The sequence below is a fragment of the Idiotropiscis lumnitzeri genome, chromosome 17 (genome assembly GCF_059441095.1).
Source record: "Idiotropiscis lumnitzeri isolate Australia: NSW breed Sydney's pygmy pipehorse chromosome 17, RoL_Ilum_1.0, whole genome shotgun sequence".
Classification (NCBI taxonomy): domain Eukaryota; kingdom Metazoa; phylum Chordata; class Actinopteri; order Syngnathiformes; family Syngnathidae; genus Idiotropiscis; species Idiotropiscis lumnitzeri.
The window spans coordinates 16,650,564-16,663,832 of NC_142407.1; the positions used below are offsets into that span (position 1 = coordinate 16,650,564).

The 13,269-nt window shown below is 40.4% G+C and overlaps 1 protein-coding gene across 1 annotated transcript; it reads left to right on the forward strand.

Moving 5' to 3' along the window:
* The first annotated feature begins 3,297 nt into the window (after window positions 1-3,297).
* LOC148320618 (histone acetyltransferase KAT5-like) lies at window positions 3,298-10,392 on the forward strand. Its single transcript, XM_088280289.1, has 15 exons — window positions 3,298-3,414; window positions 3,496-3,562; window positions 4,433-4,501; window positions 4,578-4,714; window positions 5,653-5,721; window positions 6,719-6,889; window positions 6,963-7,037; window positions 7,295-7,357; window positions 7,553-7,801; window positions 7,878-7,967; window positions 8,063-8,203; window positions 8,285-8,378; window positions 8,449-8,608; window positions 8,701-8,782; window positions 9,349-10,392. The coding sequence occupies exons 1-15, from the start codon at window positions 3,385-3,387 to the stop codon at window positions 9,481-9,483; spliced, it is 1,632 nt and encodes a 543-aa protein (XP_088136415.1). The 5' UTR covers window positions 3,298-3,384; the 3' UTR covers window positions 9,484-10,392.
* The last annotated feature ends 2,877 nt before the right edge of the window (window positions 10,393-13,269 follow it).

A 13,269-nucleotide genomic window follows, 5' to 3' on the forward strand; every position in this document is an offset into this window, starting at 1 on the left:
CGTGAACATGAAGGATGGCGTGAATGAGGAGGACGGAGTTGGCAAGACGTCACGAGTGAGTCTTACTCATTTGCTGCCCGGACAATAAGTCTGTATTTGAACCGTGAGAGGCATCCAGGAGACGACCTTGGAGAAAAGAGGCATGGCAGCTGCTTCCAGCCTGCTGCAGAGGGCTCTCCGAAATGAACTGGCTGCACTTAAGAAAAGTGCAGTTGCTGAGGTGGGGCTTCGGCTTCGGCTTCGGCTTCGGGGCGGGGGGGGGTCGAAAGAGAGATGCTTGTCTCATTGCTGTTACTCTTCTGAAGCAATCCGTCCAAGTGCTTGTCTGATTCTTGCCCCCGCTCCCGCCCCCCCTTTCATGAGCTGTGATGGAATGATCTTTTCTTCTCCCCATCACTCAGCATTGCCAATGTGTGACGGAGTGCATTTTCCAAAACAATGCTCGATACTTGAAATGCTGGCTGGGCTGATTGTGTGCCTCTGAACTAGAATGAAACAAGCTTTGTCTGCTTCCGTGCTGGATGTTTGCGCGCACAACATATATGTTGCTCTGTCGGTCTGTCTCTATTTCAAACACGCACACGCACACGCACGCATCCTTGTTTCAGGGCAATGCAACGATTTTCCTGTAGACTTGCTATGAAATATTTCTTATCTATGCTACTTAGTAATCCTAGTTAGAATGTATAAAATAAAATAATGTAGGCATATAATCAACGATTGTACAGTGGATATGTTATGCTGTGAAAAAAAATATATCTGAACAATGCACTTTTCAGTATATGTTTTAGAACCATATTTATTTCTATTATATATATATATATATATATATATATATATATATATATATATATATATATAAAATGTGTGTGTATATGTATTTTTTTACAGCTAATTATGCTCCCATCTTACCATGTTCATGCAAATGGCATAACCTTAAAAAAAAAGTTGTATTGCTGCTATTAGTGAGAAATGATGGGGTCAACATAGCAATGTAAATTTCTGTGCAATGCAATCAATGAACAAATTCAAAGATATGTCCCAGAGATAATAATGGTAATTTCAGTATTATTATGATACAATTCTAATTGTTTGTTTTCAGGTGAAGGTGATTTTGACTGTTGTATCAGATTGCAACCAGTGAAGTGCATTGTTTTTTTTGTTTTGTACATGGTGGTTCATTTCAGAGGTATGATGAAGAATTGTAACTCCCTTTCTGGAACTTTGGTCAATTAATACTGTAGCAGGGGGGGGGGGTAGTTGTTTTATTAATAGCAATAGAAAACATTGTGACATTTGATTGTCCAACATCCCACACGGCTGTCATCTTGTGTATGTTTTCAAAGACAAACTTTATTTAAGCACTTTAATTTGTTGCCAACTGCATTGCGTGCAATCGTAACTCAAATGTAACTTTAAAATGACACATCTCATGAAGGAAAATATGTTTTTCTTGTTGTGACTGCTCAGTAAAAAGCATTTCAATGTGCATGTTAGGGGATTCTTTCCCGGGGTGAAAGCAAAAATAATATAGCTCAAATGTGATGTCGATGAAAAGTTTAAATTGCGGTAATGCCGCAGGGAAGGTACTTCCTTTAATGCCAGATTGTGTGAAGATAAAATTGCCTCTCAAGTGCAGGAAATTGTGTCTGAAAAGGAAATTTTGCAGCGTCTTTTTACTGCCAACGCAACAGATGCAGTGAGTGTTTTCACCATCCTCAAATTAGATCAAAACCCATAGCTGGTTGCTGACTCTGCCAGATGTAAAAAAAAAAAAAAAACACTGTGTGCGGGGAAAGAAAAAAAATCGAATCTACACAAGAACAAGGCACTAGTGTTGAGGTCATTGACCAGAAGTGAAAGACTTTGCCAACGAGGCCTCACAGAAAAGAAAGATTTCCTCCTCTATTTCAAATGATGCATTCATCGGGATGCTCTTTTAAAAAGATGACGCCGTCCAATTTCTACAATTTGTAAAAATTGAAACTGTTCCGACAATAATATGCCTTTCAAAATTCGAATTTACATTGAACTCAGACTGTTTTTCTGTCGCCTTCTGTAGCCCTGCAGAGTACTTAGATCCACTAATTGAATGCCATCCTGTATTATCAGTAGCTTTGAAGGAACTCGGGAAGTCGAAGGGGATGCAGCATATTAATGTATGATCAAGTCAGACAGTTTGTCTCTTGACACACTTTTCGTTGTCGTGTTGCGATTAGAACTGACAGATTTGAAGTCACCAGACTCCTTGACATATTTATCTATTTGTCTACAGCTTACCAAATGTACAAATGTATCACAACCAATTTTTGTCTATTTTTTTGGGGGGTGTATCATTCAAGTCATGCCATTATCCACAGCGCTTCTCCTGTACAGGGTCACAAGAGGGTGCTGGAGCCTTTCCCAGCTGATGACGGGCGAAAGGCGCACCACACCCTGAACTGGTCGCCAGCCAGTCACAGGGCAGACATAGACACCGTCACTGAGTGGGAACCGAACCCACGCTGCCCGCACACAACTCAGGCGAGTGTACCACGACACCATCCGTGACTACCGTGCATCATTCAGTGTTAGTTTTTATTTTCATTTGGAAAACATTGTAGTTCTGTATCCTAAAGGTTGTTCTAATGCTCTAATAATAAAGATAATTTATAACCATTGCCATTGTTTGTAAATAGTGAGTTGCTTTTTTACTTTTCGCCCTCAACGTAGCACATCTAAAGAGCGTGGAAAATTTGTAACTGATATTAACTAACTTGGGTTATTTAAAAAAAAAAAAAAAAAAAGACTCTCCATTCCAAAACCTTAGTCGTTACAGGTTAACAACCTATATTAGCCTGTAGTTTCTCTCTTAGGCTGTGGTCAACAACAGTTCTGTTGTATTTAACTTTTAATAAAATACAAGTTCTGAAAATGATGACAACGAGGCTCTTGTCTTATAACACGTCTTTTAATGGCGATACCAGCCGAACAACTCTCCTCACTCGCATGAACAACCTCGCGAGACCCCCGCGAGACAATTGTGACACTCAGTTACCGTAAAGTTGAAACACAGTCGCAAACACAAATTTAGCACAATTACATGACAAGTTCAATTTGTTTCCATTTAATCCATAAGAATTGCTTGGTTTTAAAATATTATTTGGGTACAATTTTTATGCACAAGACCTTTAAATAAAATGTTCTTCTTTATGACATCACTCCAGCTAATAATATAGAATTTTGCTCACACCGCCTTACGTATTTGCTGTAACTGCATGTCATGTCCCGTTTCGTTGAGCGACTTCCGCTTAGCGCATACGCTGTCAGAGAATTTCTCGATTGGTTTATTGACCTTTGACGTCAGCGGCATTTTCCCACAACACCCTGCTCCGGCTAGCAAGGATGACGAAAATGGCCGACAGCGCATCATCGGTGAGTCTCCGAGCAATGTACTCTTCTTTTTCAGTCGTTCCCCAGTCTCCAGGTGTTAAATGAACTCATTTCTCCCGACAGGTTGAAATTGTCGAGGGCTGCCGCCTTCCCGTTCTCCGTAAGAACCAGGAACACGAAGACGAGTGGCGTAAGCATTGTTCGTTTGTTTTTCCGAATGCTAATCGAGCCAATGCTAACTGGAGAGCATCAGTTGTTTTTACGACACCCCGGCGCGTTGTTACAAATCCGTAATAACCCGCACATAGTCGGGACATCCTAAACGCACTCATGTCTCAATCAGCCACCTCCAACCGGCATTCTAAAAAAAAAAAACATAGTCCAACAAGGTAATATTGATATTGCCTATACATATATGAATTCTAAGTAATCGATAGTATGTGACGTTTGGTGTTATTTTGGTGGTATTTCTAATGATTTTTTTTTGCTTTAATAAAATACTTAAGTTCCATTCGGTGTCAGCATCACTGTTCTCTTGTCACTCGCATCCTCCAGTTCAAATTTTAGTGGATGAATTTACAAGGGCAGATAGCATTTTGTTTAAAACCTCTCTCACGCTCTAAATGTTAAACGGCTTAGCCAGTGCCATCTGTATTTACTGTGTTGCTGCAAATCGACGGGTTGGTTTAAGATGGAAAAGATGAAGTGAAGGGATGGAGGGCAGACAGATAAAGAGAAAAAGGAGATAGAGGGGCTGACATCCTGGAAGGGACTAGAGAACAATGGGCATTCGGGCTGGTCGATATGACCTCAAATCAATATTACAATAAATTGAGCAATTTTACCTCAATAACGATAAATGCACGATTTTAAAACCCCAAATTTAGCGACATGATGTCGGCTATTGTAATACATTTCGGTAACGGTAAATTTTCGGTTTATCGTCCTGCCCTAACGGGCATAACAACATTGGTATACCACCACAATCTCTATCAGAATGTCACCCTTACAAAATGATAGTACTTCAATTTGAGTTATTGTTTTACTTTTTGTTGTCTAGCATTGGCTGAAATTTTAAGTGTGAAGGAAGTCTCCGGGAGAAAGCTCTACTATGTTCATTACATTGACTGTGAGTATATCTGCACGTTTTTGTTCTTGTCGCAAACCCCTGAGATGACTAAATTGTGTAAAACCTTTGGCGACAGTCAACAAACGTCTGGACGAGTGGGTCACAGCAGACAGGCTGGACATGAAAAAACTCCAGTTCCCGAAAAAGGAAACAAAAATGCCAACCAAGAATGGTCTTCCAGGTTCCCGACCCGGTTCACCTGAACGAGAAGTGGTGAGTGTATATACTTTGAGGAATTCTCTGCTAAATATTATTAGGAAATCCATTTTTTTAACCGTTCATTTGCTGCTCAAATTTAGATTCAATTCAGATTTGAAGGGAATGTCTTTGAGGTCAAGGTCAGTGATTCTCAGAATGTGGTTGAAAGGCTCCCTCTCGTGGGACTCGATTGATTCACTGGCCAAGTACAGTTCAGTTGTATTTAATGTTCAGGTATGGTGCTTTGTATTTTATCGTTAGCCTTATTTTGAAACTTTTATTTAGGTTTGATTTTATTGTACTTTTATGTGCAGCACAAATGAATTGATTGTCTTCCTAAAATTCTCAAGTTTTCGCTTTTCATTACCATTATCTCCTTAGGATGCTGCCTACATCCTCAGTTGAGCTGATCATGCGCAAATATTTATTTTGTTCACACTAATATTAGGTGGTAATGTATATCAGTTAAGATAAAAGATGATCTTCTATGATGTGTCTCAGCTGCAGATGTGAAAATTTTAACTGACAGCTGAAATGTTGATTTCATGTTTTTTTTTTTTTTAATATATATATCAAACTCAAACGTTTTACAAAAGAAACAGCATTGTATGCAGTACATTAAGAAAACTTGGGCCAATTATGTGCCGATTCCTCTTTGTTGGTTGTCTACTTGATTTACAAGCTGTAACTGTTGCTAAAACTTTACTACTTGACAATATTATACTTTCTGTGGAACTCTATCATTGTTCTATGTGTAAAATGTTTTGTTTGACTGGAAGGCCAATATTTGTGCCTTTTGTATTCACTGCCAAGAAATGTTTTAATGCTGTAATGATACTCTTAAAGAGCCGTCAGTTGGACTTTGTGTCCGCGGTCCTTCTGAGTAATGAACCCACGGCCCTTACCAATGTCAGTTGACTCCACCTGCTTCTCTTCCTTTCTGTTCAATTCAGAGGAAGAGTCTAGATCTCAACCTACAATCTACCACAGCTCCTTCCAGAGGCAAAACCCTCCCCACTCCGGTACAACTTGAATTTTCCCATTACCCAAAGAGCAAAAGACCTTGTTTCCTCCTTGTGTTAACATGCGGCCTGTTAGACTGGAGATTGCTTGCATGGAAACCAGCAGAAAGATCATCCAGTTAGGTGTGTGAGCACTCGGGGCTGCATGGCTTCACGTTCTAAAGTCGAAACTACGGTCATCAATTCGAGTCCACGAGTCGCTGATGACGTCATTGATATTTTCAGTACAGTACAATACTTAATGGGAGCGAATGCTTTGAGGTGATCTTTGGTCACAAGAGGGAAACTGCTCGGAGAAACCTGTTGTAGGTTCTTTTTGATGCCAATTAGCAGTATTTGCAAATAATCACGGACCTCTTTGTGTGCGATGGAGAAATTGCCCACTTTCCTTTCACTTTGACAGTGGTGGTGGGAAACTTGTTCAAAATCCACCATCACTTACCAAAGGTGCACGTTCAGAAATGGACAATTTCACAAATTTGCTGCAACAAGCGGCTGTGCTTCCTCGGCGAGTAAAATCACATCGCGGCTCGTCGACATCACACTAAATGTGATTTGGAAGTCAACTTGTCGGTAAAACTCATCGTAAACACTTGTTCTTTTGTACACTCACACATTGTAGAGTTTCCACAAATATGACTTTATTTAATATAATAAAAAGCACAAAATCACCTTGGGTGAATACCATTAATGATGTATGTGACACGTGGAAAGGCCTTTATTTTAGACCACAAGGTTTACAGCTGGACCTGACCCGCGTTCATCGTATCTTAAACAAGGAGCAATTAGCATTGGAGCCAAAGACAACTAAAACAAATTCAGCGACTTGATTGAATAAGCTGTGGCCATGAGTCCGACTCATTCTCAGCTCTCACAAAGCTGCAGGTTCTTCTCCTTGATGCCAGCGTCTCATTGAGTCGCCAGCTGTTTGCCCAAACACACATTTCAGCCGACAATGAACCGAGCCGAGTGACGTAACGACTCTTATTCACTGCAGAAGCGGAAAGTGGAGCCGGTTCCCCTGGTACCGCTGGTGCCGCCGGCTCCCCCGGTGCCCTCCCTGCCAACTTCAACCGAGGCTTCTCCGGCAGCCGTTTACCCCGCCGTGAGAGAGACCAACATCTTCAAGACCAGAGAAGACCATGACCAGATTTCTTCCCTCACGACAGTAATGATCGATCCGCCTTGTGCGTAACTCTATTTAACACTTTGTTTGCATAACACATTTGTTCTTTCTGAAGAACGGCACTGCTCGAAGGCTCATCCCTTCTCAGGCCGGTCGGAAGAGGAAAGCTAATTGCGGACCTGCTGACGAGGTATGGAATTTGAGTGCGATCACATTTTTGCAGTTTTCTACCACTTGGCATACATCTGGGTTGTCGCGAACGTTTCGTTGCAAATTTCAATATTGCCCATCAAATCTTTACATAGAATCATAAACTAAGGCAAATTCAGCCAAGAAATGTTTTCTTCAGCACAATAGAGCCACCAAAGTGTTGACAGTGTAAACTACAAATCATTACTTACAGTCAGTCCCCTTTAGTTTGTCTTTGTGTGTGTGTCTCTCTGCTAGATGATCAAAGTTTTGCAGTATAACAAGCCTCAAAGTGCCAGTGTCTTTCTACCACCACCAGAGGTCAGTTTGATTTCCTCTTACTGAAATGTTTGTGTTGATGACAAATATTCCTGTGCCACATTGGCTGCAAGTCTAGTCTTTCTAGTAACATGGACAACCACTGTTGCTCAAAGAAATGCAAAGATATTTTTCATTTTGGAAGAAAAACTCAAACCAGACGTGCTTGCGTCCATTCTCCTTGTTTTTTGTTCCCAGGATTCACAGGACAGTTCTGATGGCATCCCGTCTGCACCCCGCATGACAGGCAGTCTGGTGTCGGACCGCAGCCACGACGACATCGTCACCCGAATGAAAAACATTGAGTGTATAGAACTCGGCCGCCACCGGCTGAAGCCGTGGTACTTTTCCCCGTACCCGCAGGACCTCACGTCGCTGCCCATTCTCTACCTCTGTGAATTCTGCCTCAAGTACCTCAAAAGTCTCAAGTGTCTACAGAGACATTTGGTAAAGACAATAAATTTACAGAACCAGTTGAATCCTTCTGGCTTGTCTGATTTTTGTTCCCTCTGTCTTTGAGCAGACAAAATGTAACCTCAGACATCCTCCAGGCAATGAGATCTACCGCAAAGGAACCATCTCATTCTTTGAAATTGATGGCAGAAAAAACAAAGTAAGTTTGGACGTTTCATCTGCTTTCCTTCAACTGCATTTCTGTTTTTGGAATTGTTGATTCAATTTCCTTCCCCCCCCTCCCGCCCCCAAAAGAATTATTCCCAGAACCTGTGTTTACTTGCAAAGTGTTTCCTGGACCACAAAACCTTGTACTATGACACAGACCCTTTCCTTTTCTACGTAATGACGGAGTACGACCCCAAAGGCTTCCATATAGTGGGATACTTTTCAAAGGTAAACATCTCTTCATGCGTCGTCTGCTTGTAACGACATGGACACACTCCTAATACAATTTGCACCTTTTTTTTTTTTCAGGAAAAGGAGTCAACTGAGGATTATAATGTGGCTTGTATCCTGACGTTGCCTCCTTATCAGCGGAGAGGTTACGGAAAGCTTCTCATTGAGTTTAGTGAGTGCACGCAGAGTGTGTTGATGGTTGAGTTATCCAAAAGCTCACCTCAACACCACGTGTCCTTCAGGTTACGAGTTGTCCAAGGTCGAAGGAAAGACGGGCACGCCGGAGAAGCCCCTGTCGGACCTCGGCCTGTTGTCTTATCGCTCCTACTGGTCACAGACCATCCTAGAGATTCTCATGGACCTTAAACCGGACAATGGCGAGAGGCCACAGATCACCATCAAGTATATGAGCATTGGAATTTGGTCAACATTTTTGATCGTCAAGGGCAGTTTGACAACCGCCTCTTTTCTTTTTCTTGTTTGTTTTCCCTCAGTGAGATCAGTGAGATCACAAGTGTCAAGAAAGAAGATGTCATTTCAACACTGCAGTACCTCAACCTGATCAACTACTATAAGGTGAGTCATCAACTTGTTCACATGAAGCACCAGGTAAAAAGTTTAACACTGTCATCTTCAAATAATAAGTGGTTGTTTACAGTTGTCTTTTTTTTATTTTTTTTACATACAGCGTTGTAAATGGCTAAAATATCATTCATTATTCCTAAACCACTTTGGTTTTCACGTTTTCCCACTTTTCAAATGCAAAATTCATTCCACGTGAGATGCTCTTGCAATATTGCTGAATATATTGCAGTTAACTCATTGACTGCCATTGAAGTGAATGAGTTAACAACAAAAAGCATGTGACGCATGTTGTTCAATCCTGGAGCATGCTTCTTGGTCGGCCATATTTGTTAATTTCTCGTTTTTCTTTTTTTTTTTTAATTGGCAAAAAAATTAAATACAAGAAGAGGATAAAAAAACAACTTAAGATTCTATCTGTATTAGAAGTCTTTATGCCGAAAAATTCCCCTTATTTATTGAATGACCCTGGTCGTTAATTTCCAAAAGCTTTGTCTCTATTTTCTTACCCGGGCAATAAAGCAACTTCTTTATTTTTGTATTTGTCCTTTCTAATGAAGGGCCAGTACATCTTGACTCTGTCCGAAGACATTGTGGATGGACATGAAAGGGCCATGCAGAAGAGACACACGCGCATAGATCCAAAATGTCTTCATTTCACGCCCAAGGACTGGAGCAAGAGGGGCAAGTGGTGAAGTCTCCTCGGACCATTTGGACAGCGGACATAAAGCTGGGATCGCGATGGTTTTGCAATACAGAAGCCTCCACCCCAGGACAAGTTTAAAAAAAACAAAAACTGCATAAGCTTTTATTGTGAATATCTGTTCAATACTGTACATTTGGACTCTAAAAGAGTCTATTGAACAACGTCATCAGCAAAACATACAACACTCCCTCTGCCGGGTACACGATCAACTTCACCAAACTAAACTGCGCAATTTATGAAAGGTGTAAAATAGTGTTTGTCAAATTGCTTCCATGCTCAACATCTAATGTGGGGGGCGTTTTGGGATATGAATTTCTACAATGATTCTCCTTTCATATTTGAATGATATAGACCTCCAAAGGGGATTTCTTCTCAGTACAGTTGTGACATACGCCTCCCCTTTCTCCGAAAAGAAATGTTTTAATCAATTGAATATTCATCTTTCTCCTGAGATTTCATTTGTTGAAAGTACAACAGTGTCCGACGTTACTGTTGCTTCTTCTGCCAGAAAGCTTAAGCTTATGGACAAGAAACTTTTAAAATTTATCTCTGTGTGTTCAGGCTCTAAATCGTCCCCACACTTTATTGTCTAGTAAGCATCCTCCTGGCATACTTTTTTAAATTGATGTCTTAGTGATAAATCTGATCCTGCTCCACTAGCCGTCTTGTTGGAGCTCTTGAAATCTGTTACACTCCTTCATCTGAGTCACCAAACTCCTCAGAAAGTTTGAAAATGCTACTAATTGAAGGCAGATTAAATTGTCTGAATTTTAAGGCCTCTGTTTAGTCAATATATTTCAATAATGGTAAAACAATCAGTTTCCTTACGTTAATGAGTTTTATGCATCCTTAATGCTGGTGATTTTCATCTTGACCCATGTTCATCATACAATGACATCAATCATACCGGATTTGATTGTACACCGAACATACAAGCCATGTTGAACTGTTTAGGATTCATGTACATTTTGTGTACAGGTTGTGTCTAGGCTTTTTTTGTTTTGTTTGTTTTTTTTTTCAGACTGTAAACTAACTGCACACTAGGAGAAACGACGTGATATATTAGTGCGTTCAGAAACGTTGTGGACTTTACTCTTGAAATAATGTCTGTTTATACAAGTGGAATGCAGTTTGATAGAAACGAGTTGGAAGTCTGATTTAATGTAATGTATTTTTCCATTTTAAATTGAATTTCTTCTTTTTTTTTGGACAAATGTTTACATTTGGATATCTGTGAAAGAAATAATGAAAGAAAGCTTCCTTTGAATGGCCAAAAGTGTGAGTTTGCGTGATATTTATGCTGGTGTTCTGCCAAAATGTCCTACCTGTACGAATCGTCCTCCCGGAGGCTGTTAGGACAGCCTGATATGTCCAAAAGTCCTACCCATGTGAAACTTTCTACCAGAGGCTAATTTGTCAGCAAAGTAATACCGTGTGCTTTCAGATCGTTTTGTTTACATGCATATAGGTATAATTAAAAAAAAGTAAAATACACGTAGGTCGGACGTCCTGACAGTTGAATTTCTATATGTATATGCATAGACTTTTACTGGCGATATCAAACGAGTGTGGCATACGTATGCGTGAGTAATGTGCTCAACACGCGTCAGTGTTATTTGAGGCAACGGAAAATTCAAATAAGACTCAATGAAAGTAAAAATATTAAGTACTCCCCACTTTTAATCGAACAAACGACAAAAAGCACTAAACTTCCCACCAAATCACTGTCGGCATGGTGCGCATGCGCGCTAATGCGCACTAGCCTTTGGTAGGACGTCTCGATGGGTAGGAAGGAATTTCACAACAATTGATTCAGTCACGTTGGATTTGTGACGGCAGCGCCACAAGTGACCACCAGATGGCAGTATTGTTAGTTCAGCGTTGACTTCAGTGTCGCCTGCTTAATCATCAACCAGGTGGCAGTATTGTCATTTATATTGCTTGTTTAAATCTTTACCGAAGTACAAAATATACTCAACGTGGCTCCCTTACGTTGCAGTGGAACAATGAAATCAAATTCAACAGCAGCGAACAGGTAAAAGTCACGTAAAGTATCAGTTTTGGTCTCATTTGCGTTTTGGTTATCTGGCCTCGTTTCCTCGAGTGAATTGCTGGTTACCAAAAAGCCTGTTGTGTAACATAATATGAACGTATCGTTCGTAGTTAGATATTGGCTTTATTCAATGAACAAAAAAAAAAACTTTGAGAAAGTGAGTTTTGAAGTTTCCCATTAATAACTATGCGTCTCGCGTGAAGTCTCGTATGTCACATTTTTCGTTTTATTGGGCCTCGTACTAGCAACTCATCTTGTCCAATAAATGCATGCTGTCTCTCATTTCTGACAGCTGCTAGATTATATACAGCTTCTTCTCGTACACATCCCGGATTAGTAAGTAATTAGTAAACCGCGCTCAGTTGTGGCCTTTTAAAATAAAAAAAACGCAACCCAATAAATTCCAAAACAAGAACGAATGGAAACGAAGACAACCATCCTGACTGACTGAACATCCCTGTTCAGATGTCAGGCTTTTGAGATAAAAGTTGAGACCAAGATAATTCATTTCAAACCTTTTTCAACCTTTACTGTGACCTATAAACTCCAACTCAAATGGGAAGAGGGAAAAAAGAGTTTTGGGGATGGGAAGAGAAAAAAAAATCAATAACTGAGATAATGAGGCTGCACAAAGGCTCTCACCCGATCATGAGGATGTGAGCATTCAGACCTGCCATCATTTAAAGGGAGTGAGAAATAAAGTTTGAGTTTGGAACTGTTCAACCTGATGCAGGTAGGAACAACAACCCCAAAGAATAATGCGACCACCATGTTTCACTGTAGGCGTAGTGTTGTTTTAATGACCTGTGTGGCACCCGACACCTTGATGAAAAGATTAGCATTGGTTTGAGGGGACCAAAAATTCATTTCCCTCACACGCTTTGGGAGATTTTAGGTCTACCCAATACAGCAAGCATATGAAGAAGATGGGATTTAGTTGTCACGTGTGCTAAACAGCAAGTGCTTGCCAAAAATTCCTGCAGTTCCTCCAATATCGCTGTCTGTCTGTTGGAAGCCTCAGTGACCAGTTTTCTTCTTTTGTTTTCATCAATTTTGGAAGGACTTCCAGTTCTTGTTAATGTCACTGTTGTCATATTTTCTTCACTTGACGATGACTTTCTTCACTGTGTTCCCTGGTACTGTTTTTTCTCTTAAATTCTTTTGTACCCTTCTTCTGTCATTTGGTTGAGTTGTACAGGTTATAGGTCAAATAAGTGGCAGTAAAAGTCTCACTTTTTAATATTACAGAAACTTGGCATTTTAACAGGGGTGTGTAGACTTTGTGTTTTGCCTCTGTTTGTTTAACAGTAGTTTTATTATTGTGGTTATAGTTTCTTGTAGTGTAGAACTACACTACATAAAGTCAACCAAAACTGTGCTAATGTATATCAAAAGTATGTATATATATATATGTATGTATATATATATATTTATATATATATATATTCTTTTCATCTACTGCATGAATGCTTTTAAAACTTTTTGGCTACTCTGGACAAAAGTGCTTCTTATCTGTTCATGACACTCGCGGCACCAACAACACAGCCTCCTACATACTCCCCTCCCTGCCCCCAACCTCATTTAACCCCCCCACGCTGCTCAGAGCTTGACCAACGCTGCTGACCTGCTAGCACACCACAGCCATATGGTCCATCCAGGGCGGGATAGCGTACACTAATTAAATGAATGAAGGAGGTGGGTGCCGGTCACTGTTTCTCCCCC

Bases quoted from the DNA above. Each gene is read 5' to 3' on its own strand.
- LOC148320618 (XM_088280289.1), top strand. From the start codon at position 3,385: ATGACGAAAATGGCCGACAGCGCATCATCG. The intron at 3,415-3,495 runs GTGAGTCTCCGA...TTCTCCCGACAG, and splicing joins TGGCCGACAGCGCATCATCG to GTTGAAATTGTCGAGGGCTG. The intron at 8,609-8,700 runs GTATATGAGCAT...GTTTTCCCTCAG, and splicing joins AGGCCACAGATCACCATCAA to TGAGATCAGTGAGATCACAA.